Source organism: Marmota marmota, unplaced genomic scaffold, assembly GCF_001458135.2.
Source record: "Marmota marmota marmota unplaced genomic scaffold, marMar, whole genome shotgun sequence".
Taxonomy (NCBI): domain Eukaryota; kingdom Metazoa; phylum Chordata; class Mammalia; order Rodentia; family Sciuridae; genus Marmota; species Marmota marmota.
In genome coordinates this window covers 4,950,568-4,976,385 of record NW_025999925.1, presented here as the reverse complement: position 1 = coordinate 4,976,385, position 25,818 = coordinate 4,950,568, and the positions used below count along the sequence as shown (strand labels likewise).

The window sequence follows — 25,818 nt, the reverse complement described above, 5'->3', positions numbered from 1 at the left end:
GAGGTGATTAGGAATTGATAAGGTAGAGGCCCCATGACTGAACCTGGTAGCTTCATAAGGAGATAGACCAAAAAACCTATGCATGTGCTCCCATTTCTTGCAATATGATGTCCTTCTCATGTTTCCTAACCTTGGATTATCAGTAGGAGTGTTTTACAATTGTTCCTTCTTTACAATATTACCCTTTATACAAGTAAACCTGAGTAGTTTTCTTTCCACATCTTTAGACACAGACTCCACTTCATTGTATACATTCCAAAGAAAAATTTTCATATGTTCAGGGTTTCAAATTTTTTCATTTATTTTTAAAGGCAGTAATAAAAAGCTTAATATACTAAGAAAGTTACAATTATACAAATGCGCTCAATAACAATTTGACAGATTGACCTTAATGCACTGAACATGACCTTGAGTTTTTTAATTACTTACATTCCCATTGTTCAGTCCCTTAAACTGATTATTCCCTAAAAACACCTTGCTGGTTATTTAGGCATAGAACACACACAGGGGAAAATGCAGATGATGGTGTCACCCAACCAAGTGTCTGTGAAGATAATCCATGAAGATAAGGGTGAGACTTTTGTTCATATCAACCAGGGAACATCAAAATACCATTCTCCTTGGGAGAAAGTTGAACCTGAATTTGAAAGAAAAAAATAAATAAAGGCTAGGTCCAATTACAAAATATAAAACCTTATAAAATCATAAAGAAATGAGAAAATATAAAGTAATACACTCATCAAACTAGAATAAAAATATAACACTTTTGTATAGAACACAAAAAATAAAAATATGCCAGTATAAAGACTTAATAATAATTTCAAAAAAAAAAATTAAGGAATACTGGTATATTATTGGTCCTACTAGAATTAAAAATATTATAAAACAATTATTAAAACTGTGTTAAGGGGCTGGGATTGTGGCTCAGTGATACAGTGCTTGCCTAGCATGTGTGAGGCACTGGGTTTGATCCTCAGCACTGAATATAAATAAATGAATAGAATAAAGGTCCATCAACATCTAAAATCTTTTAAAAAAAAAAACCCATGTGTTAAAAATTTTAAATGATTACAACAGCAAAACTTTTTTCCCACAACTTCTCTTAACCATAGTATACTAATAACTAGAAAGTAAACCTAACCACCTAGAAATTATAACATTAAATGTTTTTAGGTTGAAAACAAAACTCAATTTAAGAATCACAAATCAGTCATGGTGTATATACCTGTAATCCCACCTACTCAGGAAGATAAAATAGAAGGATCCAAATTTCAAGGCCACCCTGGGCAACTTGGCAAGTCTCTATCTCAGTGGGGTAGAGCACCCCTGGTTTCAATCCCAGTGATGCCAAAAGAAAAAGAAAGAAAAGAGTGGAGAACTGATATATTTAAGGATAAAAGAGTCTTATCAGGCTAGTTCATTCAACAGAGGGCTACATAATACAATATTTTGTGATAAAATCTGAACCACTAGCATGGTACTTGAAGTACCAGCTACTTGTGAGGCTGAGGAAGGACCAGTGCTTAAGCCCAGGAGTTTGAGATCCAACCTGGGCAAGAATAAGACCCTGTTTTAAAACAAAACAAAAACTGAACCATCCTATTTTGCGATTGTTGAAAAAATTGCTGTCTCTCTCTTTTTTTTTTAATCTTTTATGATTGTCTACAACAAGTGTACTTGCTAGGCTTGTGGATGTAGCTCAGTAGTACAGTGCTTGCCTAGTACATGTGTACACTCCATCCTCGGCACTACAGAAAGAAAGGAAGAAAGGAAGAAAGATATTGTGTTCATCTATAACTAAAAAAAAAAAAAAGTGTACTTGCTAAAGTCTATAGAAGTATATATAAAGTAATTGGGAGCATAAGATGAAAAATTCTTAATCTCCTGAGACTTGTGATCTCTTTTAAGGAACCCACTGATGAACATATGTGGACAAAATAATTGGAAGGTAAAAATATAGAAATAAAAACAATATTTGGACTGATCATTCTATTGGTACTTATGAATGTAAAAATGTTTTGCTGCTATGGAACAAAGATAGTTTTTAAAATTTTTTCAGTGCTGGGGATTGAACCCCAGAGCCTTATGCAATATTAGACAAGTGCTCTACCACTGAGCCACATCCCCAGGTCTGGCCTCATTTTCATCATCCATCAATACACATAATCTTGTTTTGTGTATATTTTTTTTTGTTGTTGTTTTTATAAGAGTGAAAACAGTATGTTTTTTTCTTTCAAGTGTGAAGAACAGAAATGGAACTCCAGCAGGGGAAAGAGGGAACCCTATTTAGCAGGTTGCCCGTTATGTGTATTTTGTTTAAAAAGACACAGTATTTAACAAATATTATGATTCATTAACATTGAACTCACTCCTCACAGCAATATAACTCATGCCCAAATGAAGTTCTAAACAAAGTTATTTAATGCATGTATTTCCTCTGTAAAACACATCACAGAGGGGTGTGTTTTGCACCTAGGGGTAGAAGACAACACTTAAGCACAATGCATGCAGGCCATTTTAAACAGAAAACTCACAAAGCCACAAACAATGAGAAACATGTGGTACTAAATAAAATGTTTTTGAAAGGGACACTTGTTTATAGCATAGGAGCTAAAATGAGAAAACAGAGCATGTTCAACCCCAATCAGGAACCTCTGTTGGGTACTCAAAGCGTTTCGTCTTCTGAGCATGTCCACAATGTCATGAGTATTGACTTTGGGGTTAAAAATAAATTTGACCAAGTGGACAGATAAGCAAATACAGCATCCACAAATAATGAGGTTCAACTGTTAACCAGTTTTATAAGCAGCCTGGTACTGTGGTGCACACCTGTAATCCCAGAGACTTGGGAGACTGAGGCAGGAGGAATACAAGTTGAGGCTAGCTTCAGCAATTTAATGAGACCTTGCCTCAAAACAGAGCTGGGGATGAAGCTCAGTGGTAGAGCCCTTGTCTAGTATATGCCAGCCCTGTGTTTGGTTCCTGGCAATACACACACACACACACACACACACACTTAAAAAGAGTAAACATAAATATCTGAAATAATTGGGAAAATAAACACCAAGAAAAAATTTAACATAGCTCTCAAACACATAAACAAAATACTAAACCTCACAATAAGATAAATTTAAAAATTATAAATACTATGAAATGACCAATTTCAACTATTAGATTAACAAAGATAGGGAGACTGAGGCAGGAGGATTGCAAGTTCAAGGCCAGCCTTAGCAATTTATTAAGATCTTAAGCAACTTAGTAAGACCCTGTCTCAAAATAAAAAATAAAAAGGGCTTAGTGATAAATGACCTCTGCCAAAAAAATCCCCAGTGCCAAAAATATAAAAAATAAAATTAAAAACAGACTGACAAAGATCCAGAGGTTTAGTAAACTATTGGTTAGATTGTGGGAAACAGAACTCTCAACGCTCGTGGAAATTTACACTAATACAACCTCTACTCTGAGTAATTTGTCAAAAATTTATTAAAATGCTAAGTGCATATCCAGTAGTTATACTTCTCGGTACTTAATCCTAAAGCTGTATTCATTCCTACAAAAGAACTATGTAATAAGAATATTGACTGTCATATTAAATATTAAATGACTGGAAACAACCTCAACTCTTTTTTCATTCTACATCCTCAGCCTCAACCTAAACTTTCATCTACAAAAGCTCAATTAAATGCTATATGCATCTCCACATAAGAACATCCTGCACTATTTAAAAGGATGAGAAGGTTTTACATAGTGATATGGAGGGCTCTCTAAGATATATTGAGGGAAAAGTACTTACCTATTAAAGAATACTGTATGAGTTACCTATAAAAATAAAAAAATTAAAGTTTAAAGGGAGAATAATATATCATACTAGATTTATTTTAATTATATATTTTTTATTTCAGATAGATTTTTTTTAAAAAAACTTATCTTGGGACACAAATTTAAAAAACACTATGGAAAATCTCCCTCATGTCCCTGTGTCTTCTATATCTCCAGAGGTAATTCAAGTACTGCCCGGGCATAATTAACATATATACATACAAACACATAAATATATATTTACACAAATAGCAGATTAACATAATACAATAGTTCTGCCTCTTGCTTTTTTCACTTAAATGTAGGTAGACCTTCCTATTAGACTATTTTATAGACAGCAAAGCAACAATATTCCTTTTTTTTTTTTTTTTTGGTGCTGGGGATTGAACCCAGGGCCTTGTGCATATGAAGCAAGCACTCTACCAACTGAGCTATATCCCCAGACCAACAATATTACTTCTTAAAAAACAATTAAAAAGTATAACAAATTGTTAAACAACAATCTAACAAAAATAAATTGAAAGAATATACTGAATAATGTTCAAAAACAGACTCAAACTATTTTAGAACTTTTATAAACAAGAACTGAAAGACTACTTAAAATAATACAGGAAAGACTACAGTAATTAGGTAAGTGCACAGAATGAAGACTTTACTAACTGTTCTTTTTAGAGAAGCAATATGACAACATGACGTTTAGAATTACTTAGAATCTAGGAACCCATATACAAAATTAATAAATATATAAAATCACTTCCATGATACCTGTAAGCAAAAGAGTTCAAAATAGATTTTCTTTTTTGGGTCCTTGGGATTGAACCCAGCATGCTCTACCACTGAACTACATCTCCAGCCCGTTTCATTTTCTATTTAGAGACAGGATCTTGCTAAGTTGCCAGGGCTAGCCTTGAAACTATGACCTCCAACCTCAGCCTCCAGAGCTGCTAGGATTATAGGCATATGCCATTGCACCCAGACCAAAATAGATTATAGCCATGTAGGAATATGTATCAGTAATCTCAAACTTTACATCTAAACCTATGTACTTGGGATTTATATGGTATCATTGCGTAGTACATTTTGTTTTAACCATCACAACAAACTCATCTTTCTAAAAACATGAAACAACTGAAAATTATTCTATTCTTCAGGGGGATATAGCTCAGTGCAGAGCACTTGCCTAGCATGTGCAAGGCCCTTGGTTCCATTCCCAGCATCAGAAGGAAAAAAAAAAAAAAAAAAAGGAGGAGGAAAAACAGGAGAAGGAAGAAAGGAAGGAAATTGTTCTAAAATGGGAAAGATGATAATGATTTGCGTCATCCAGCCAAATATTCATGAAAAAAATTATGAAACATTTGTTAAAACCAATTAGTCTTTTAAAAAATATTTTTAGTTGTAGATGGACATAATACCTTTATTTTATTTATTTATAGGTGGTGCTTAGAATTGAACCCACTGCCTCACACGTGCTAGGAAAGGACTCTACCACTTAGCTACAACCCCAGCCCTAAAACCAACTAGTCTTTAGAAAAAGTGAGTAGCTGGAGGTGGACTTGTCTTCCCACTAAAGACTACAAAACTGGGCATAACATATACCACTATTTCCAGGTACTAAGTAACAAATGGTGCAGGGCTGAGATCTTTGAGAAACAGAGAAACCTTTGACATGGACTTAGCATTCACCTTTTTTGGCTGGTTATGGTTCCCAGACTAGGTGCCTATATATAAGTGGAGCTTGAGATTTCTGATATTCCTGAATAGAATTCAGTTCTCCAGTTCAGGCCTTGGACTAAGGCAGCTAGACTCTGAGCAAGCAAGGTGCAGAGAGTAGGAACTTGAAGAGAAAATGCTGTAGAAATGTTGGAAGGTTTCCACTTAGATCCTTGCCGAATTCTCAATTGTACGTATATAGGACATGTTTCTACAGGGCATGGCAAAAGCAGTTTCTGGGGAGCCAGGTGCATTGCAAGTTCAAAGTCATCCTTAGGAAGGCTCAATCTCAAAATTAAAAAAAAAAAAAATCTAAAAAGAGCTGGGAATGTGGCTCAGAGGTTAAGTGCCCCTGGGCTCAATCTCAGTACCAAAAAAAAAAAAAAAGCAGTTGTTGGGAGCTGACAGTTGGAGAGTTCAGAGGTAATATACAGAGTTCCATGACCTATGGAACTACTATGTGGTCCAATGCAACTCATTTTACTGCTGTGAATATGTTTTCTCATCTGTAAAATGGGAAAATAGCATCTAATTTGATGGATACTATAAAGATTAAACAAAATAACTATGCACATCATACAGAAATCAAAGTAAAGCTAATATGATTACTTATAAAGGTAAAAAATTTTTCATGTGGTAGTTTTCAGTTTCCTTTGCAACAAAACCCAAATCCACTAAAATATATCTGAGTCTACTGAAACTAATATTTATAAAATAAGGTTTCATTTGTTCTTAATTAAAAATCTTTATTGAAACATAAAGACTCATTAATGCTTAGGTATACTGCTTCACATTTCTCATTTTTTATCCAGTAACCAAGGACTTTTTATTTAAAAGAGAAAATATAGCCTAACCCTAAATCACATGCCATTTTTAAATGTAAAGGTCAATTTGTGTACTACAATCATATGAAAAGTTTAAGATTACAAAGAATCATGAATGCTTTACCAAAGCTTTTCTAAATATATTACCTAATATCTTTAAGATGTACTACATAAGATGGGTGCAGTGGCACACACCTGTAATCCCAGTTACTCAGGAAAACTAAGGAAGAAGAATCAGAACTCTGAGGCCAGCCTGGGCAACTTAAAACACCTTGTCTCAAAAGTTTTAAAGAGGGCTGAAAGGAGCTCAGTGGTAGAGAGCTTGCCCTACATGTGTGAGGCCTGGGTTTAATCCCCAGAACAGAAGAACAAACAAGAAAACGAAAACATATGCTGCATGCATTATCTCAGAAAGCAGGTAAACTCACACACCTTAAAAAAAAAAATTGTGTGAGAGTGCATACTGTATGATTCCATTAATGAAGTTCTAAAATAGACTTATTTTTTGCTCAGGAGTCAGAACGGTGAGGGGCAAGTGTGATGAAAGGTGCACAAAGAAATGTCCTGGGTTGAAGGAATGTTCTTTCAATACTGATTCAGCTTGATGTAAATCCTTACATTTTATCATATAAATATTATACCTCAAAAAAAGTACTAGAGCCAGGGTTGGTGGCACACACCCGTAAACCCAGCAGCTCAGAAGGCTGAGGCAGAAGGATCTAGTTCAAAACAAGCCTCAGCAACTTAGCGAATCCCTAAGCAATTCAGTGAGACCCTGTCTCTAAATAAAATACAAATAAGGACAGGGGATGTGGCTCAGTGGTTGATTGCCCCTGGGTTCAATCCCTAGTACCAAAAAAAAAAAAAAAAAAAAGTACTAGAAAAAAAGTTGAGTACTTTCTTCAAATTATTAATTCTTTTGAAGGCCATGATTCATACAGAAAAATTATTTAATGCCCAGTACTTGCTAAGATAACCAAATATTGAATGTCTTTTGTTTTCTATATGTAAAACATGGACTTCATAGTAGTAGGAGTTGCTCTTCTTAACTTTCAGAATTTGATTTCTAAACTAAATATATTATTTTCCCATTTACCAGGAGCTTCAAGCACAAGACTGAAGTTCATAAAAACAAAACATTAACCTGTAGTTTCTTTCTGCTAAGAGTAACCAAGCAAAAAATCTAAACTTAACAACATGACTCAGATACTAAGTAATCTCTGGATGATCCCTTAAGGAGATAGGGCACCTATGCACATCTCTTCTGAATGTAGGTATTGCTGTAATAGCTCGGCTTTGATTTCATTGTTAGGATTATTCTAGATGTGTGGTTGGTGGTTTTGCTGTTTTCTGTCTGTACTAATGGGGGAAGCTGCTTCATTATTCTATATTTAAGTTAAGGTAAATATTATTTAAAAATAACTCTAGGTTAAACACTATTACGATTAACTCAACTTTCAAAACCATTCACCTAACAAAGGATTTATCAGAAGAAATACCTTCAGCTGGGTGCGGTGGTACCCACTTGTAATCCCAGCAAATCAGAAGGCTGAGGCAGGAGAATTTAAATTCAAAGCTAGCCTCAACAACTTAGCAAGGCCCTAAGCAATTTAGCAAGACACTGCCTCAAAATTAAAATAAAAATAATAATGATAATAAAATGGGCTGGGAGGGTTTAATCCCTGGCATCATTTTAAAAAACTGTTCAATCTAGCAAGAATGCATGCTCAACTTCTTCATGATAAACAAAGATCGATCTGAAAACAATTCTGAAATTTCTCTTTTATTTACCATTTTCTCTTTCTTGACATTCCTTCTAGTCTAGGCTTGAAACCTTTCCTAATTTCAAAACTTGCCAGATATTGTAGGTACAATGAAGAATAGAATATAGCTTTCTATAGAGGAAAGGCACATATGTAATCAAGAAAAATTATGTGGCCGGTGAGGTGGCACACGCCTGTAATTCCAGCAGCTCGGGAGGCTGAGGCAGGAGGGGCGCAAGTTCAAAGCCAGCCTCAGCAAAAGTGAGGAGCTAAGCAACTCAGTGAGACCCTGTCTCTAAATAAAATACAAAGTAGGGCTTGGGATGTGTCTCAGTGGTCAAGTTCAATCCTTGGTACCCCGCCCCCACCAAAAAAAAGAAAGATTCTGTGGAAAGCTATGTAATTAAAAAAATATATATTTTTTTTCTTTTTTTTTTTTTAAAGCTGATTCAAAGAGAGTGAATTACATGGATGGGGACTAGTAGGTAAGATGGCTGGGTGGCATTAGGAATAGAGATTCAAGCCAGGTGCAGAGACACACACCTGTAATCCCAGTGACTAGAGCTGAGGCAGGGAGAATCATGAATTCAAGGATAGCGTCAGCAATTTAGCAAGCCCCTGTCTCAAAATAAAAAATAAAATGAGCTAGGGATGTAACTCAGTGATAGAGGGACCCTGAGTTTAATACAGAATTAAAAAAAGAAAAAAAAATGGAATAGAGATACATTTGAACTACCCTAGGCCTCTAAACACACTATGCCCTGAAACTTCTGGCTTTGCACATTTACATGGAATGGTCTAACTCATTTCATACGCAGCTAATTTTTCTATTTACTCTTTCAGATTTGGTGAATAACCTAGGTAAAGAACTCCAATTGAAGGTTGGGGTCATAGCTCAGTGGTGGAGTGCTTGCCTACGTGTGAGGCACTGGGTTCGATTCTCAACACCGTATATAAATAAATAAAAGCAGGGCTGGGATTGTGGCTCATCAATAGAATGCTCGCCCAGCATGTGCGGGGGCCCTGGGTTTGATCCTCTTCAGCACCACATAAAAATAAATGAATGGAACAAAGGTATTGTATCGGGCTGGGGATATAGCTCAGTTGGTAGAGTGCCTGCCTTGCACGCACAAGGCCCTGTGTTCAATCCCCAGCATCAAACACAGACACACGCACACACAAAAGTATTGTGTCCAACTACAACTAAAAAATAAATATTTTAAAAAATAAATAAAAGTCCATTGACAACTAAAAAAATATTTTAAAAAAAGAACTTCAAAAAAGGAGATTAGGGAGGGAAAAGTTAGGGAAAAAAGAAGATTGGGAAATAGAAAAAAAGTAGGGGACTGTTGGAAACTCCTGAGAGAAACAAAGAAGAAAGTCATTTTTGTTTCTGATGAGAGAAAAGAAGAAAAATGCAGATGTCAAGGTGTGTTTTAAAATACGGGCCTTGCTTATGCTGAGGAGGAGGGTGGAAATGAGGAGCTGGAGGCTTGAAGTTGGAAATAAGGAGAGGGTGCTTGGAAATCAGGTCACCCAGCAGGAGCCCAGCACAAAGATCAAAGTGTGTGGGATGCCTAGTAGAAGGTCTGACAAAGAAGAAAGGGATGGGACCTAGGTAGAGGCTACAGGAGCCACCTGAATTGGTTCTATAGTATTCTTTTGTGCTGAGCAGCCTCTGAAGGTCAAGGTCTTCACAGCCAGCCCTCTTCCGATTTAAAAAACCCACCATTCTGAAGCCAGCCTCTGTGTGATACAATATTGTCCCTACAGTTGCCACAGAACTATTGTTTCTTCAAGTAGGAATGTGGTTTCTCTTGAACAGCACAATCTTCTTTCTCTAAAACAAAATAAAAAATCCACCACCAACAATAACAAAAACCAAAATCAAAAAAAAAACAAAAAAAAAAACTTCAATTAAGACAACTTTAACTAAAAAATGAAATATGGTAATTACTTTTTAAAAATTTCTTTTGTTGTTTTGCATTGTTGGCAATACACGTTTAAATATTATCATTTATATTATTTAAAAAGCACTCCTCCTAGGACTACATCTCACATTCTGAAAAACAAAAAAGAAAATATGATCTTCAAAAATTTGATTTTCAGGGCTAGGGCTGTGGATCAAGCAGTAACGCACTTGCCTGGCATGCGCGGGGCGCTGGGTTTGATCCTCAGCACCACATAAAAATAAAATAAAGATGTTGTGTCCACCGAAAACTGAAAAACATTAAAAAATTCTCTCTCTCTCTCCTATCTTTAAAAAAAAAATTGATTTTCAAAGAAACATGAAAGTATCTACCAAGAATCAACATACCCACAATCTCTTACCAATGTCACATAACAGAAAAATTTATCCTGAGACTAAGACAAAATAGAATCAAATTACTATATACATGAAGGTGTTTACTGTAATGCTATTCAAAATGGAAAAATCTACTGCATAAAGGAATAGTGGCATATTAAGTAGGCAAAGACATGCAAAATGTGACTTAGGACAGACAGACACACATGCAAGTGTGTATGCCAAATGCTACGATGACATCCAGTATAAAAGTATAAAACGGGGCTCAGTAGTATAGCATTTGTAGATCCTAAGTGAAGCACTAGTTTGATCCCCAATACCATACACACACACACAAAAAAACCCAGACAGTGTACAATAATATGTAAAAAAGGAATACAATGACATACACAGCTAATTTTTGCTGATTTAAAAAAATTAAATATATTTATTATATACTTTTAAACATACAAAAAAATAGGAAAATAGTACAGTGAATATTCATATACATACCAGTTAGATTAACATTTTCCATATACCTTCATACACAAACACACTTGGTGAAACCATTTAAAAATATTTTAGAGCCATTATAATATTTCATTCCAGAATGCTTCAGTGTACTAATTTAAAAAATCACTCTATAAACAAGTTTTATTACACCTCACAAAATCAGAAATGATCTAATATTTAAAATCCAATCCATATTCAAAATTTCCTCAATGCCCCCAACTCAAGGTTTTTACAAATGGCTTTTCTCGTCAGAGTCTGTTCAAGGCTATTAACACTGGGAACTAGAGACAAAGCTCAGTAGTACAGTGGGTGCTTGGCTTGCACAGGTTTTAATCACTAGTACCAGAAGAGATTTCACATTACGTTGGTCTGTTATGTCTCTGAAGTAACTTTTAATCAAGAATAGTTACCCAAACCATCTCTTTTTTTTCCTTCTGATATTTTGAAGAAACAAAACCAATTATCTTCTATAACATTTCATATTCTAAAACCTGTTTCACAGTGTTTTCATTAATGTCTTTGAATTTATTGTTCTATTTCCAATATTCCCTGCAAAATGGGAAATAGACCTAAAGGCTTGATTAGATTTCAGTTAAACTTTTTTGACAAAGACAGTTCATAGATAATGCAGTACACTTTATACTACATCACAAATTAAAAAGCTGCCTGGCTATTCAACTGATGCTGGTCATGCAAAGTAATCCTTAGGATTTTTTTGGGGGGGAGGGATAAATTACATTTTGTCTACATGACCAACCAGCAAGTATTTGGTGAGATGATATTCTGACACCAAGATTATTCTAGTGGGGATATAGATAAAATTTTTTTCTGGGGGTGAGGGGCACATATTAGGACACTCAACCAGAGTCACATTCCCAGCCCTATTTTGTATTTTATTTAGAGTAGCTCAGCACCTCGATTTTTGCTGAGTCTGGCTTGAATATGCAATCCTTCTGCTTCCTGCCTCCGCCTCCTGAGCCGCTGGGATTACAAGCATGCACCAGCCCAAATTTTTATCTAATAGTTTTGGCATTAAAATATCTTTAACTTTCCAACTTTTTAATATTTCAATTTTTAAAAATATTTAAAAAGCATTGGTTTTCCACAAATCAGAAAATTTATACAAAAATAAAATTCATTTTTATAATGATGGCAGACTTACTCCTTAATTGAAATGTGAGCACCTCCCTTCTTTTTGATTTTGTCTGAAACCCTGTAAGAAAAGCAAAATAAAGGAAGTTAAAAGAATAGCATACACATTTATTTGTATTTATTTATATTTTTAGCATATTTTTATATAGATGTTAAGAAAGTTTCATTTTATTAATTTTATTTAACAAAATATCATCATAAAATAAATTTATTGGCTTCCAACATGTTTTCAAAGTGATTGATTCCAAAGTAAAATATTAAGTTGGAATTAAACATTTTTTATTTTAACAAGGCCAATTATATTCCTAAGGTCCCTTACACTTTCTAAGAAGTAAAAGGTACAGTGTAATCCACCCATTTGTTAATATAAAACTGGGATGTGGGTATAGGTCCTGGGATAAGTCCACAGCATCACAAAAAAAAAAGAAAGAAAGAAAAAATAAATAAAACCAGCACTCAATAAAAATGTAAAAGATAAAACAAAATAAAAAAAAATCAATACTCATTTACTGTTTCTCCTCGTCAGATCTAGCCCAAATGTCTTAGGTATCCTTCTTTCTGGGTTTCAATGCCTTTTATCTTTCCCTACATCTGTACCACTTGTAGAGGTTTTCCACCTCATTACCAATGTATACCTATGAGGCCAGAAGGTACACTGGAACTGACTTTTTACTAATGAGGACAAAAAAAAGTTAGAACTCATTTTATGTTATTCCAATAACATTACTCTTTTATTTTGAGCTAGGGTCTCACTAAGTTGCTGAGGTTTGTCTCTAACTTGTGATCCTCCTGCCTCAGCCTCCTGAATTGCTGGGATTACAGGTATATGCCACTGTACCTGGCTAAAATAGGAATTTTCAAAATACACAGGAGACAGTGCATAAGAATTTGGAAAAGCCAGTTAGCAGAATCAAAAACTAGAGCTAGAGCAGGCACGGTGGCACATGCCTATAATCCCAGTGGCTTGGGAGGCTAAAGCAGGATTGTGAATTCAAAATCAGTCTCAGCAACTTAGCAAGGCCCTAAGCAACTTAGTGAGACTCTGTCTCTAAATAGAAATCCTGGGTTAAAAAAAGGTGTGTGTGTGGGGTGGTGCTGAGGGGTGTAGTTCAGTAGTAGAACACTACTGGGTGCAATCCCCAGCTCTTTGACCTGAAAATAACACTTCTAGAAATCATAAGGAAAGGATACACAAGACAGTTAATATGTAAAAATGGTTACCATCAGAATAAAAAGTTGCTAATGTTCATCAATTGAGAAACTATGAACTTATTCTGAACCAAGCTTATCATAAACCAGGTATTATTCTACAGAGATCCAATGACAGACAAGGTCCCTGATGTTATGGAGCTTATATTCCACTGGAAGGAGACAAACAGGCATGAAAAATTATACCAGGGAGTGAATGATAAATGTAATTTAGAAACATAAGTGAGGTAAAGTGGTAAGAGAATAAGGAGTATCACTTCTGCACTGAAGAGGGAAGGTGAAACTTAAGTTGATATCTAATCGTAACAAGCCGGACGAGTGAAATCTGGGGGTAGTTTTTAGACCAAAGAGCCAGAGAGACTCAAAGGCCCTGAAGAAAGCATAAATCTCTGTTTTTACTACAGTGTTAGTAGAGATAAGAGAGAGCATGAAATGAGATGTGGGCAAATAAGATGGGAAGACACATATATTACACTCTGCAAATCAGTGTAAAAGCCTTGGATTTTAACCTAAGTGTGATTAAAACCCATTGGAGGGTCTCAATGGAACAGCTATGATGGACTTTACATTTTAAACTATTATTCAAGCTGCTTCGTGGAGAATGGATTTATCAGGGTGAAAGGTGAGATTTTAGAAGCAAGGAGTGTTCTGAACTATTACAGTAAGAAATGATGATATCTGACAATTTAAAACATACAAAGAGTTATTCACACCCAACAATAAAAAGACAAACTTTACCCAAGTAAGAAATTAGGAAGAGAATTTGAACATTTCTCCAAAGAAGATATGTAGCCAAAAAGAAAAGATGTTCAACATCATTCAATCATCAGGAAATGCAAACCACAATAAGGGATTATCTCATACCCACTACAGTGGCTATCATCAAGCACAGAGATAATAAGAAGTGTTGAAGAGGACATAAAGAAAGAACTCTTTCCCATGAACTTTGGAAAAATTTGGCAGTTTCTCAAAAAGTTGAACAGAGTAATCATGAGTCAATAATTCTACATGTACCCCAAAGAACTGAAAATATGCTCATAAAATTTTATGTAAAAATTTTCATAGCAGTATTATTCAAAATAGCTCCAAAAAGAATTCCTTTTATCAACTGATGAATTGATATTGTATAATAGGTATACTATGCATAAAATGGATTGTTCAGCTGTAAAAAGAAATGAAGTACTGGTATATGTGGCAACTTGGATGAACCTTGAAAACACTATGCTAAATAAAAGAAGCCATAGATAAAAGACTATACATAGTATAATTCTGTATATATGAAATGCCCAAAATAGACAAATCAATGGAGACAGAAAGCTTATTGGCTGCTAGGGCTGGGAAAATTGAGAGTACAGAGTTTGTTTTGGGGGTGATGGAAATTCCTAAAATTGATTATGCTGACAGTTGCATAGCAGTTAATATATTAAAAACATAAACTTTTTACTTGTACACTTCAAAAGGGGAGCTGTATGTCATGAGAATTATATCTAAATAAGGTTTTATTAGAAAAAAGAAAATATTCACAGCAACATAATTTTTAATAGCTCCAAACTGGAAACAAACTGGGAAAATACACATCATACTCTGCAAACTAGAGTAAAAGGTTTGAACATAAAGATTCATCAGTAGTAGAATGAATTAACAGATTATAGTATATCCACTCAATGAAATGTAACCTAGCTATCACTACACATAATAATGTAGATTCAGCTCACAAATAAAACATTGAACAAAAAGCCCAACCAGCCAGAGCTAAGTGTAGCTCAATGATAAGAGTGCTTGCCTAGGATGTACAAGATCCAAGATTTGGTATCTAGCACAGCAAAAAAGAGAGAAAATCCTTTTTTCCCCATTACCTATAATTCATTTTATTTCAAATCAAAGCAAAAAAGCTACTGAGATTAAAAAATAACTTAAGGGGAAATACTGGAGAATGATACTAGCCAAATTATACTTTTACATTGTATGAATATATGACTATGTAACAATAAATCCCGCAATTATGTATAACTATAATGTACCAATAAGAAAAATATGGATAGAAAAGTAATTGAGGGGGCTGGGGATGTGGCTCAAGCGGTCGCACGCTCGCCTGGCATGCGTGCGGCCCGGGTTCGATCCTCAGCACTACATATAAAGATGTTGTGTCCGCCGAAAACTAAAAAAATAAATAAATAAATATTAAAAAATTCTCTTTCTTGCTCTCTTTCTCTCTATTAAAAAAAAAAAAAAGTAATTGAGCTGAACCTAGGGGCATACGCCTATGATCCCAGCTACCAGATACGTGGAGGCCTGAGGAGGTAGGATCTAAGTTTGAGGCCAGCCTGGGCAAGATCCTGACTCAAAAAAAAAAAGAAAAAGAAAGAAAGAAAAAATGCCTCACTTGGCCATTACTTACCATATAATAGCCAGTATGATAGCCACTCATATACCAAGAGATTAACATGCTTCCCAAAGCATCAGCATCATCAGAATCTGGACATATAGGAGGTGGTGGGGGAATTATCTGAAAGGGAAAAAGATTTTTAATTCAGCAAACAAAAATATGTTTTACACAGAGGATGCTGGGTATTAATTGTATCTTCTCCAACATATCATGGCACGTCCTATTTAAGTTTTGTTTTTATTTTTGAATCTAATATCTGGAAAAAGTTAACAGTAATAAAAAGACCAAAATTAAATTTAACAAAGATCAAAAGATACTAGGCCTGGCCTAGGGTGGTAGCACAATGGTAGAGCAGTTGCCTAGCATGTATAAGGCACTGGGTTCAGTTCTTAGCACCGTATATACATAAATAAAAATAAAGGTCCATTGTCAGCTAAAAAAAAAATTTAAAAATTTAAAAAGATACTATGCAATTCAAATTATTAGATGTTCTAATTTGATTAGACTGTTTCATTATGAAGATATGAGTAGAAAGACCAAGCTCAAATACCTTATTTTCCCTACACACACATACACAGTACTTCATGACCATTTTAAGTAAAGGTGGTGCTGGGGATTGAATCCAGGGCCTTGTACATGCGAGGAAAGCACTGTACCAACTGAGCTATATCCCCAGCCCTATATCTTCTAACTTCTAAGAAACTAAATTATTAAGTCTAATACCTACTACTCCACAAAAGTAGTTTGGTAGGTCTTTCAATATGAACCATTTTGCATCATTTTCTTTTCAAAAAATTCTCACCTGTGTAAGTCTAACATCTAAAGAGAGCTATCAAAGTTTCACAGGGAAACTACTCAATGGAGGAGTTAATTTCCAATATAAATTATTTCTGGAAACCTTTTCTGGATAATAGGTTTACCTTTCCTGGTCCCAATCCTGACCCTGGCATTGGGGGTGGTGGAGGGAGAAAACAGTCCCATGGAGTTGCTTTTGACTTGATGTTATTTGGTTTATTTCCAGGAGACCTAGAGGAGTTTTCACTTTCATCTGTTGAAACTTGACTTTCATTTTCATTCTTTAAAAAGAAAAAAAAAATTGTGTTATATGAAAATGACACCTAACGGTCCCAGCTACTTGGGAGGCTGGGGGCAGGAGGATCACCTGAGCCCAGGTGATCAGTCTGGGCAGCACAGGGAGGCCCTATGTAAAATAAATAAATAAATAAAAGAGAAAGAAATAATGTCTCTGGGGCTGGGGACGTGGCTCAACCGGTAGCGCGCTCGCCTGGCATACGTGTGGCCCGGGTTCGATCCTCAGCACCACATACAAAGATGTTGTGTCCGCCAATAACTAAAAAATAAATATTAAAAAATTCTCAAAAAAAAAGAGAAAGAAATAATGTCTCAGTGGATCAAATGGATAACTTGGTATGCAGTTACTCCTTTTTGTTTTTTTTAAAGGATGGGGTCTTGCTATGTTGCCCAGGTGGTTGTTGCAGCTGGACTCAAGTGATCATCCATCTCAGCTTCCTGAATAGCTGAGATTAGAGGCATGCACCCTACCCAGCTCAGGAACCGAAATTTTTTGTATCCTTACCTCCTGAGTATTCTGTTCTATATTATTAGCTACTTCAGAGGTTGGGGAAAGCAGATCAGACAGATTTTGCTCCTCTCTATTTCCATATCCAGTGTAAATCACAATACAGGTTTCTCTCTTAAAATCAACTGAAGCAATGGTAGCTGGGTAAATACAGCCATCTTCTGACCAAATGGCAGAACACTTATCACCAACTTTCCACTACAAATGAAAGATATGCACACAAATACACATACAATTATTTCTTGAAAGAGAGTAAACTGTAATCTTATTTAGATGGGATGGGGGTGACAGGTATAGTGGACAGTCTCTAATTAATACGTTTGGAAGGCAAAAAGAGAAAAAGGCTTAGGACTAAATCCATGCAAATCTGAATTCCAGCTTTTGCATTTATATAATCATGGACAATGTTCTTAAACACTTTTGAGTCATCTTTTACCTGTCTATAGACTGGCTATAATACAGTTTACCTCCATATTTGATGTGAAGAGAAGCAGGAAAAGTATATTAAATGCCCAGCACCAGCCCAGCTCTGTGCCTGCCACAGAGCCACGTTAACTCTCTTCTCCCTTGGTAATGATGAATTTAAGGTTGACTAAGGAGACAGCTTCCAAGTCAACTGTTTCTAATTAACAGAAACTACTTTAATCCAGAATTTTTGGCTGTCTGGAATTAGCAATTTTAGTGTTTTTGAAAAACAAAAAGGATATCCATCTCAGTTTAAGAAATAAACACTGCTGATTCAGTATAAGGCCCTCAAACAGCATCATCACCTTTCCTCTATTCCATCCTCAAAGTAAATCTTGTCCTGATCTTTTTTTTTTGGTAGCAGGGATTGAACTCAGAGGCACTCAACCACTAAGTCACTTCCCCAGCCCTATTTTGAATTTTATTTAGAGACAGAGTCTCATTGAGTTGCTTAGAGCCTCACCATTGCTGAGGCTGGCTTTGAACTCACAATCCTCCTGGCTGGCTTTAAACTCACAATCCTCCCGTCTCAGCTTCCCAAGCCACTTACACTTCCCCAGACCTATTTTGTATTTTATTTAGAGACAAGAGTCTCACTGAGTTGCTTAGCGCCTCGCCATTGCTGAGGCTGGCTTTGAACTCACAAACCTCCCGTCTCAGCCTCCCAAGCCGCTGAGATTACAGGCATGTGCCACCGTACCCGGCTTTTGTCCTGATCTTAATATTTGTCAATCCTAACTAATATTCCCTATACTTTTATTATTAACATGAACATTCCTAAATAACAGAAAGTTTAATAGTCATTTTAAAAGTTGCAAGATCACATGTCAATAGAAAACACTGAACAAATTAATCATTTAAGTTAAAGGTATTTGACACTATTCAATAAGAACAGAAGAAATTCTTTGAAGTTAAATTTCAAAGTTTTAAAACAACCTGTTTCAAGGGAGTTGTAGTATTCTTCTTCTGGCTTTTATTCTTCTTAACAGGTTTTCGCCTAGGTGTGCCCTTTGGTTTATCTGAAGTTTCACAAATGTCACCATTCTTTAGAGCATGCTATGAAAATAGAAATAAAAATGTACACATTATAGAGTGATACATTTAAAAATGTCAGAGTATAACTCAGTTTCTACTATAAGCTGGTCTCAAGGCTCATCACCTCGAAAGCCTATATTCCTCTTTTCATTGTCTCACATTCTACAGGAACTGCCCATGAAGATGGTGTCCACCTGAATACCAGCTCTAAGGACTCCCAAATCAAGTCTCCATGCTCTCAGCCTCTGTAACAATAGACAGTTACTATTACAATTGATCACCTCCTTCTTCTTGATATTCATGATAATTTAGATGACACAAAAATGTAAGGCCCCGGGGCTGGGTTGTGGCTCAGGGGTAGAACACTCACCTAGCACGTGTGGGGCTGTGGGTTCGAACCTCAGCACCACATAAAAATAAATAAATAAAATGAAGGTATTGGGTTCAACTACAACTAAAAAATAAATACTAAAAAAATTATAAAAAAAAATAAGGCCCCAATGCTTTAGTTATTTCTCTAACCAAGTCTTACACTTACACGTTCCCAACAGGAATTGGCTGTCCGTCTTTATTTGCTCAAGGTAATTGATTCCCATTAGTTCAATTATAATGCTTCCAAAGCTACTATCCAGGTCTGAATTTTCTCCTTAGTTTAACCCAAAATTTTGAATTATCAATTTCACATTTTCACACTCAAAGTGAATAAACCTAATTACCTTTTCCCCAACCAGTTCTTTTCCTCCTTTACTCAGACTAATTCACCCTTCAATATGATCAACCCTATCCCACATTAAGCCCCATTTCAATCTGTATTTTACAGAACTCTTAGTAACTCTTTCTGAGCCAACTTCTAGTTTCATTGTATAATGGAAGGCATTAAAATATCTAGAATTTGGATACAAAGATGACACATGACCTGATCCTTAACTCATGTTACAAGTGTAATTATGGAAAGAAGTGGACTCTCTCTGTCTGGTGCTTTGCATAAATATATGTTCTGTGTGCTCATTCTAAACAGGATGATGGATAACCAACAAACACTTGATGCTCAATAAGACTAAATATTTTGAACAGTGAAGAAAATGAAGATGTTAAACATTTATATAAACTTCTTATTTCAGCCACAGAACCAGACTTTACCTCCTAAAAAACGTGTATAATCCTACATCAGGAACACTTAACTTGACACCCAACTCATGGGATTTGGAAGGATTAATTTAATTGGGGCTAGGGATGTAGCTTAGTGGTAGAGTGTTTATCTAGCAGGCACCAAGCCCTGGATTCAATCCCCAGTACTTAACAAAACAAAACAAAACAAAAACAACACCACTAACAAAAAAAACCCAAACCCCAAATACCAAAATATGTAAAGCACAATGCATAGAATTTTGTTATACTCTATAGTTATTTATTATTAATTATTGTACTACTGCTATTTATATCATCATTATTTCACTAAAAGCTTATTAATTGTTTAAAAATGTAATTCAGACTGTCCTTTTCCTACTTATCTGAACTAGAGGACATCTTACTTTTTCTTTCTTTTCTTCCCTTCCTCACTTTTTTCTTCCCTCCTCCCTCCCTCCCTCCCTCTCCCCCCACCTTTTTTTTTCCCCCAGTACTGGGGATAAAACCCAGAGGTGCTATACTACTGAGCTACACCCCAGCCTTTTTATTTCTTATTTTGGAACAGGGTCTCACTAAGTTCTTAGGCTGCCCTTGAACTTGGGATCTTCCTGCCTCAAACTCCTAAGTGGTTGGGAGTAAAGACATGTGCCACCATGCCTGGATAAATTAGAGGATATCTATAGTTTGATATGATATAAAAGTATTAAAAAAAATAAATGTTTAAAATACTGAAATTGCTTTTGCAAAAGGAATGACATGCAGATATGCTATCAACTTCTAAAGGATGATTAACTCACCCATATTTTATTTATTTATTTTCATGTACTGGGAATTAAACCCAGGGGTGTTCTATCACTGAGCTACAGTGCAATTTTTTATTTGAGCTCGGTGTGGTGGTCCACTCCCCAGCAGAGCTGGAGGTGAGACAGGAGGATTGCAAGTTCAAAGCCAGCCTCAGCAACAGCAAGGCACTAAGCAAATCTAAATAAAATACAAAATAGGGCTGGGGATATGGCTCAGTGGTTTAGTGCCCCTGAGTTCAATTCCTGATATCCCTCCCAAAGGCAAGGTATTGCTAAATTGCTAAGGCTGGCCTTGAACCTGCCTCAGGATGAGCCAGTGGGATCACGGGCATGTTCTACCACACCTGGCTAACCCATGTTATTATCTAAGCTTCAAAATGAAAACAAAATAATATGTACTTCAATGTCTTACTGTTACCAATTATTTTTTCCAAATGAATAACATGAAGGAATAGGGAAAAATAAACATTTCATACCTTAAAGGAAGCCACAGCTTTATCATAAGCTTTAATCAATGCTGTATCATCCCAAATGTCAGAATCATCACTCTGGGAAGGGAAAGGAATAGAAACAATTCATGTTCAGATACACTTTATCAAAAATGTATGTTAGGGGCTAGAGATATAGCTCAGTTGGTAGAGAGTGCTTGCCTCACATACATAAGGCCCTGGGTTTAATCCCCAGCACCACAAAAATAAATACATGGTTATCAGAAGCTATTTACAAAAAAAAAAAAAAAGTATGTTAGTACCAAGAGCCATCTTAATCCAGACTTAATCAAGCATATATGAAGAACTCTCAAACTTCAATAAAAAGAAAACAATCCAATATAAAAAAAAAGGGTAAAAGACCTGAACTGAAGAAGATATGTGGATAGCAAATAAGCACATAAAACAAAGATCAACATCATTAGTTATTAGGAAAATACTCATTAAAATCCTAAGATACTACTATACATCTATTACCACATCTAAAATTAGAAAGACGGACTATAGGGCTGGGGTTGGTGGTAGAGCACTCTCCTAGCATGTGTGAGGCACTGGGTTCAATCTTCAGCACCACATAAAAGAATAAATAAATAAAAGTATTGTGTCCATCTACAACTAAATAAATATATATATATAAAAGCTCTACTATACCAAATGTTTGCAAGGATAAGGAGCAAATGGAACTTTCATACACTGCTGAATAGAATGTAAAATGATACATACACTTTGAAGAGTGTGGCAACTTCTAAAAGACTTAAAATAATCTACCCCATGTCCAAAAAGAAAATGAAAGCATTTGTTCCTAAAATTAATTATACCAATATTCATGGGAAATCTAAAACAGTCCCAAAATGGAAACAACCCAAATGTTCATGAACAAGTGAATGGAAAAAGTACAACATACACACACAGTGGGATACTACTTAGCGATAAAATAAGATAAACTGACATACACAAAATGGATGAAAAATCAAAACAGCTATAAAAGATAGTGTATGATTTCATGTTTATAAACTTCTAAAAAATTCAGACTAATCTGTGGTGACAGAAAGTAGATCAGTGAAGGGAGGAAAAAAAGTAAATCATGGGCTGGGGTTGTGGCTCAGCAGTACAGTGCTCGCCTAGCATGTGCAAGGACCTGGGTTCCATCCTCAGCACCACAAAATAAATAAATAAATAAATAAAATATATTAAAATTAAATTAAAAGATAAATATTTTTTTAAAAAAGTAAATCAGTGGCTGGGGATAAAAGAAAAGGAGGAATGGAAGGAGAGCATCATAAAGGTGGAATCCAATTGCTCCAAGGCCACCATGCTATAAGGAAATCCAAACCAATCTACACATTGAGACCACATGGAGATATCCTGGAACTACATGAAGAAATGCTCTGCTGCTCCCTAGCTGCCCAGTCCCCTGCTACATACATATGTAGCTCTTGCAAATGTATGTATGCTACCACATGAGAGCACTGAACAAGAACTGCCTAGCAAATTCCTGACCCACAAAAACCCTGAGTGGTTCAAACAAATCATTACTACCATTAAGCCACTAAGTTTGAGTGATTTGTCACACAGCAATCCAGAAGATTAGGTAACTCTCAGTAGCTCTAAAGTTATTCCTCATGTCCTGCCATCTTTTATTACTTCTCAACTCCTGGAACTTCAACTGTGCTCTCTTGAGCAATTAGTTAAAAAAAAAAGCAACCTCTTCTATGAAGTTCTCATCATCTTGCTCTAACCAAAATCTGCCTTTCCCTGAGGATGCCACTTTCCTTGAAGCAATCTCAAAAGGCAGATATTTTCTCTTCCATACTCTTCATAGCCCTACACCAAAGGTGGGGAAGAATCTTCCTTGTTTCTTACTTCCATTTTCATATTACTCTCCTTCCCATCTCTCTAAAACATTCCCAGTCCACTGGGCGCAATTGCACATCTGTAATCCCAGTTAATTGGGAGGCTGAGGCAGAGTAATCACAAGTTCAAGGCCACTCTCAGCAGCTCAGAGAGACCCTGACTCAAAAAGGGCTGAGGATGAGTAACTCAGTGGTAAAGCACCTCAGGGTTCAACTCCCATACCCTGCCCTCAAAAAAATTCTGTCATCAGTCTGCAGTTGCAGTCATCTACAACCTCCTGGGTCACTCTTCCTCATTCTTTAAAGTTTACATGTCAGCATTCTAACACTAGTCCTGTCAGAATTTTTGGTGACTTAAACACAGATGTAAATTATCCTTCCAATATCCTCTGAGTCTTTAAACTCCTCTGCCAACAAGGTTGGACATCCTCAAAGTCAGCTACTTACTTTTATGGGCTTTGTTTATCATGAATAATAACTAAAACCTATCCATAAATTCAATTTCAAGAATCCCACACCCTAATAACCACCCTCTAAGATCTGCAATTTATTACTTCTAGTAGCCTGATGACAATCATTTATCTTCACTGAGACTGGCAATCCTCACAATTTTTAACTGTCTCTCAGCATTTTAATGTCCTCACTTCCTTTTCTAGCCAGCCTAAATTCTATGGTCCATCATTAAGATAACCCAAGGGGAGAGGGGCGCCTGGGGTTGTGGCTCAGTGCAGAGCACTTGCTCGCAAATGTGAGGCACTGGGTTCAATCCTCAGCACCACATTAAACAAACAAACAAACAGATATTTTTTTAAAAAGGATAACCCATATGTACCTCTCTCTCATTTTTTTGATTTTTTTGTACTGCTGGGTATTGAACTCAGTGCCTCACTCACACTAAGCAAGCGCTGGACCACTGAGTGAGCCCTCCCCTCACTTCTTATCTACTTGGCAAAATTATAATACTGCTAATTTCAACTCTTGGCTTATTCTATGCCTTCGCTCACTCACCTGAACTTAACTGGAGAAAAATACAATCATGTCTGACCTCCTACAGCTCACAACCCCAAATCTCAAGTAAGCCTTCATGATGCTTAGCCATTTGTAAATTTTCCTCCTCCAACACTGATCCCCTCTCCTAGGGAACTACTTCCTGTCTTTTCATATTTCAAACCTTCAACACCTCCTCCCCCCTCCTTCCATCCAGCTGATGACCTTGCCTCTTTCTCTAAGAGAACAGCAAAAATCAAAAGAAAACTTTAACAATCTCCTGCTACCATGTCTGCTGTTTCAGAGATCTGTAATCCAAATAACTTTCACTACTGTCAATGCTTCTAAGAAAGGTTAAATTCATCCCTCTCACCTACTTTACCTATTGCTCCAGAATTCTCTTCTCTTCACGAATAATTAATTTTTCCAACTTTGCTGAATCTTTCCAATCATAGCCCATAAAGAAACTGAAGCATGTGGCTTGCATCTTAAAAACAAATACCACAATTTTAAATCTTCTTTACCTCATACCCTCCCTCATCTATTGCCCACTTGCTCTAACTTCTACTTATAATAAAATTCCTTTAAGTATTTGTCTTTTCCCACGCTCAACTTCAATCAGATTTCACCATGTCATGACCTAGACTGAGCTATGGGATCTTCCCTCTTCCCCATCTCAGTGCATCTCAGTAAATGGCAACTTTGCTTTTCGACTGCTCAAGATAATTTCAGTGTCACCCTTGACTTTTTTCTCTTAAAACATTCTTATCGAATCCACCTGAAAATCCTGGTCTCTCTGATGACAAAGTATATCTAGAACCCAAAACCTTTAGTTTAAATCCACTGCTAACACGCCGATCTAGGTCTGGATCATTTCAATAAACTCCTACCAGGTTTCCCTGCTCCCCTTTGACCCTGACCACCCTCCACCCAGGTCAGGAACCAGTAGACAAATCAAGATGCAGTATGGCCTCGCCTCAAAGCCATCAAGGCCCCCGACTGCGCACGGAAGGGGCCTGTGGATGGGGCTCACTAGTAGGGGAGTGGGGAAAGATGTAAAGCAGGACCTTAGCACCCGCGAACAGACCGGCCAGGTCCTGCCCGGAGGCCAACGCTACCAGCACGCACTGGGCGCATGTACCGAGGCTCCGCGGACCGTGACCTCACCTGGCCTGTGCCGCGCCGGAACAGCACCGAGTCTTCCTGCTCAGGGACGCCGCTGCTACCTCCACCTGGACCCATCGCCATGGCGAGCTTTCTGGAGGACGGACGGCGTGGGGTGCAGACCCAAGAGTGACGACTTCCGCCGCGGGGGCTTCTGGGACAGGAAGAGCACCGTGTCCCGGAGGGCGGCTTGGGCGACTCTTCAAGCTGGCTTTGAATTGTTACCGCCCTCCCGGCTTGGTCGCGTGGGTGATTCTTTCCTCTCTCTCCCAACTCTTTGATTTCGCTTTGTTGTATTTTTGTAAAGTGATTCCATCAGGGTTTCTTTCTTTCTTTTTTGGTACCAGAGATTGAACCGAAGGACACTTAACCACTGAGCCACAGCCCAGCCCTTATTTTTTAATTTGCGACCCTAAAGTTGCTTAGGGCCTCACTTAGCTGCTGGAGTTGACGGCTCCCGTCAGGGTTTTGTGTTTTGCCTTGTTTTAAACAATAAACTCTCAGAAATGTTAATGGAAGGTAATTAAGAAAATGAGGGTCAGCAGCCCGGCGTGGTGCCGCACTCCTGTAATCAATCCCAGCGAGTCAAGAGGCTGAGGTAGGAGCATCTCAAGTTCAAGCTAGCCTCAGCAGTT

General features: G+C 36.7%; 1 protein-coding gene and 1 non-coding gene across 5 annotated transcripts; one reads left to right on the top strand and one right to left on the bottom strand.

Moving 5' to 3' along the window:
- Nucleotides 1-276: 276 nt before the first annotated feature.
- Smn1 (survival of motor neuron 1, telomeric) lies at nt 277-25,319 on the bottom strand. 4 transcript variants are annotated; one of them, XM_015497818.2, is made up of 9 exons: nt 25,187-25,319; nt 21,168-21,239; nt 18,662-18,781; nt 17,258-17,458; nt 16,581-16,736; nt 15,673-15,780; nt 12,076-12,126; nt 3,794-3,819; nt 277-637 (listed from the first exon to the last, which is right to left on the bottom strand). In XM_015497818.2, exons 1-7 carry the CDS (start codon nt 25,265-25,267, stop codon nt 12,079-12,081), a joined length of 786 nt encoding a protein of 261 aa, XP_015353304.1. In that variant the 5' UTR covers nt 25,268-25,319; the 3' UTR covers nt 277-637; nt 3,794-3,819; nt 12,076-12,078. The 4 variants fall into 4 exon arrangements, with proteins under 4 accessions (XP_015353304.1, XP_015353305.1, XP_048656117.1 ...); XM_015497819.2 differs by lacking the exon at nt 3,794-3,819; XM_048800160.1 differs by lacking the exon at nt 16,581-16,736.
- Nucleotides 1,857-1,924, top strand: LOC125615836. The gene has a single exon (XR_007346436.1). It is a non-coding gene; the product is annotated as a small nucleolar RNA SNORD42 (small nucleolar RNA).
- Nucleotides 25,320-25,818: the final 499 nt, after the last annotated feature.

Bases quoted from the DNA above. Each gene is read 5' to 3' on its own strand.
- Smn1 (XM_015497818.2), bottom strand. From the start codon at position 25,267: ATGGCGATGGGTCCAGGTGGAGGTAGCAGCGGCGTCCCTGAGCAGGAA. The intron at 21,240-25,186 runs GTGAGGTCACGG...TTCCCTTCCCAG, and splicing joins TCCGGCGCGGCACAGGCCAG to AGTGATGATTCTGACATTTG. The intron at 15,781-16,580 runs GTAAACCTATTA...TTTCCCTTTCAG, and splicing joins CAGGATTGGGACCAGGAAAG to ATAATTCCCCCACCACCTCC.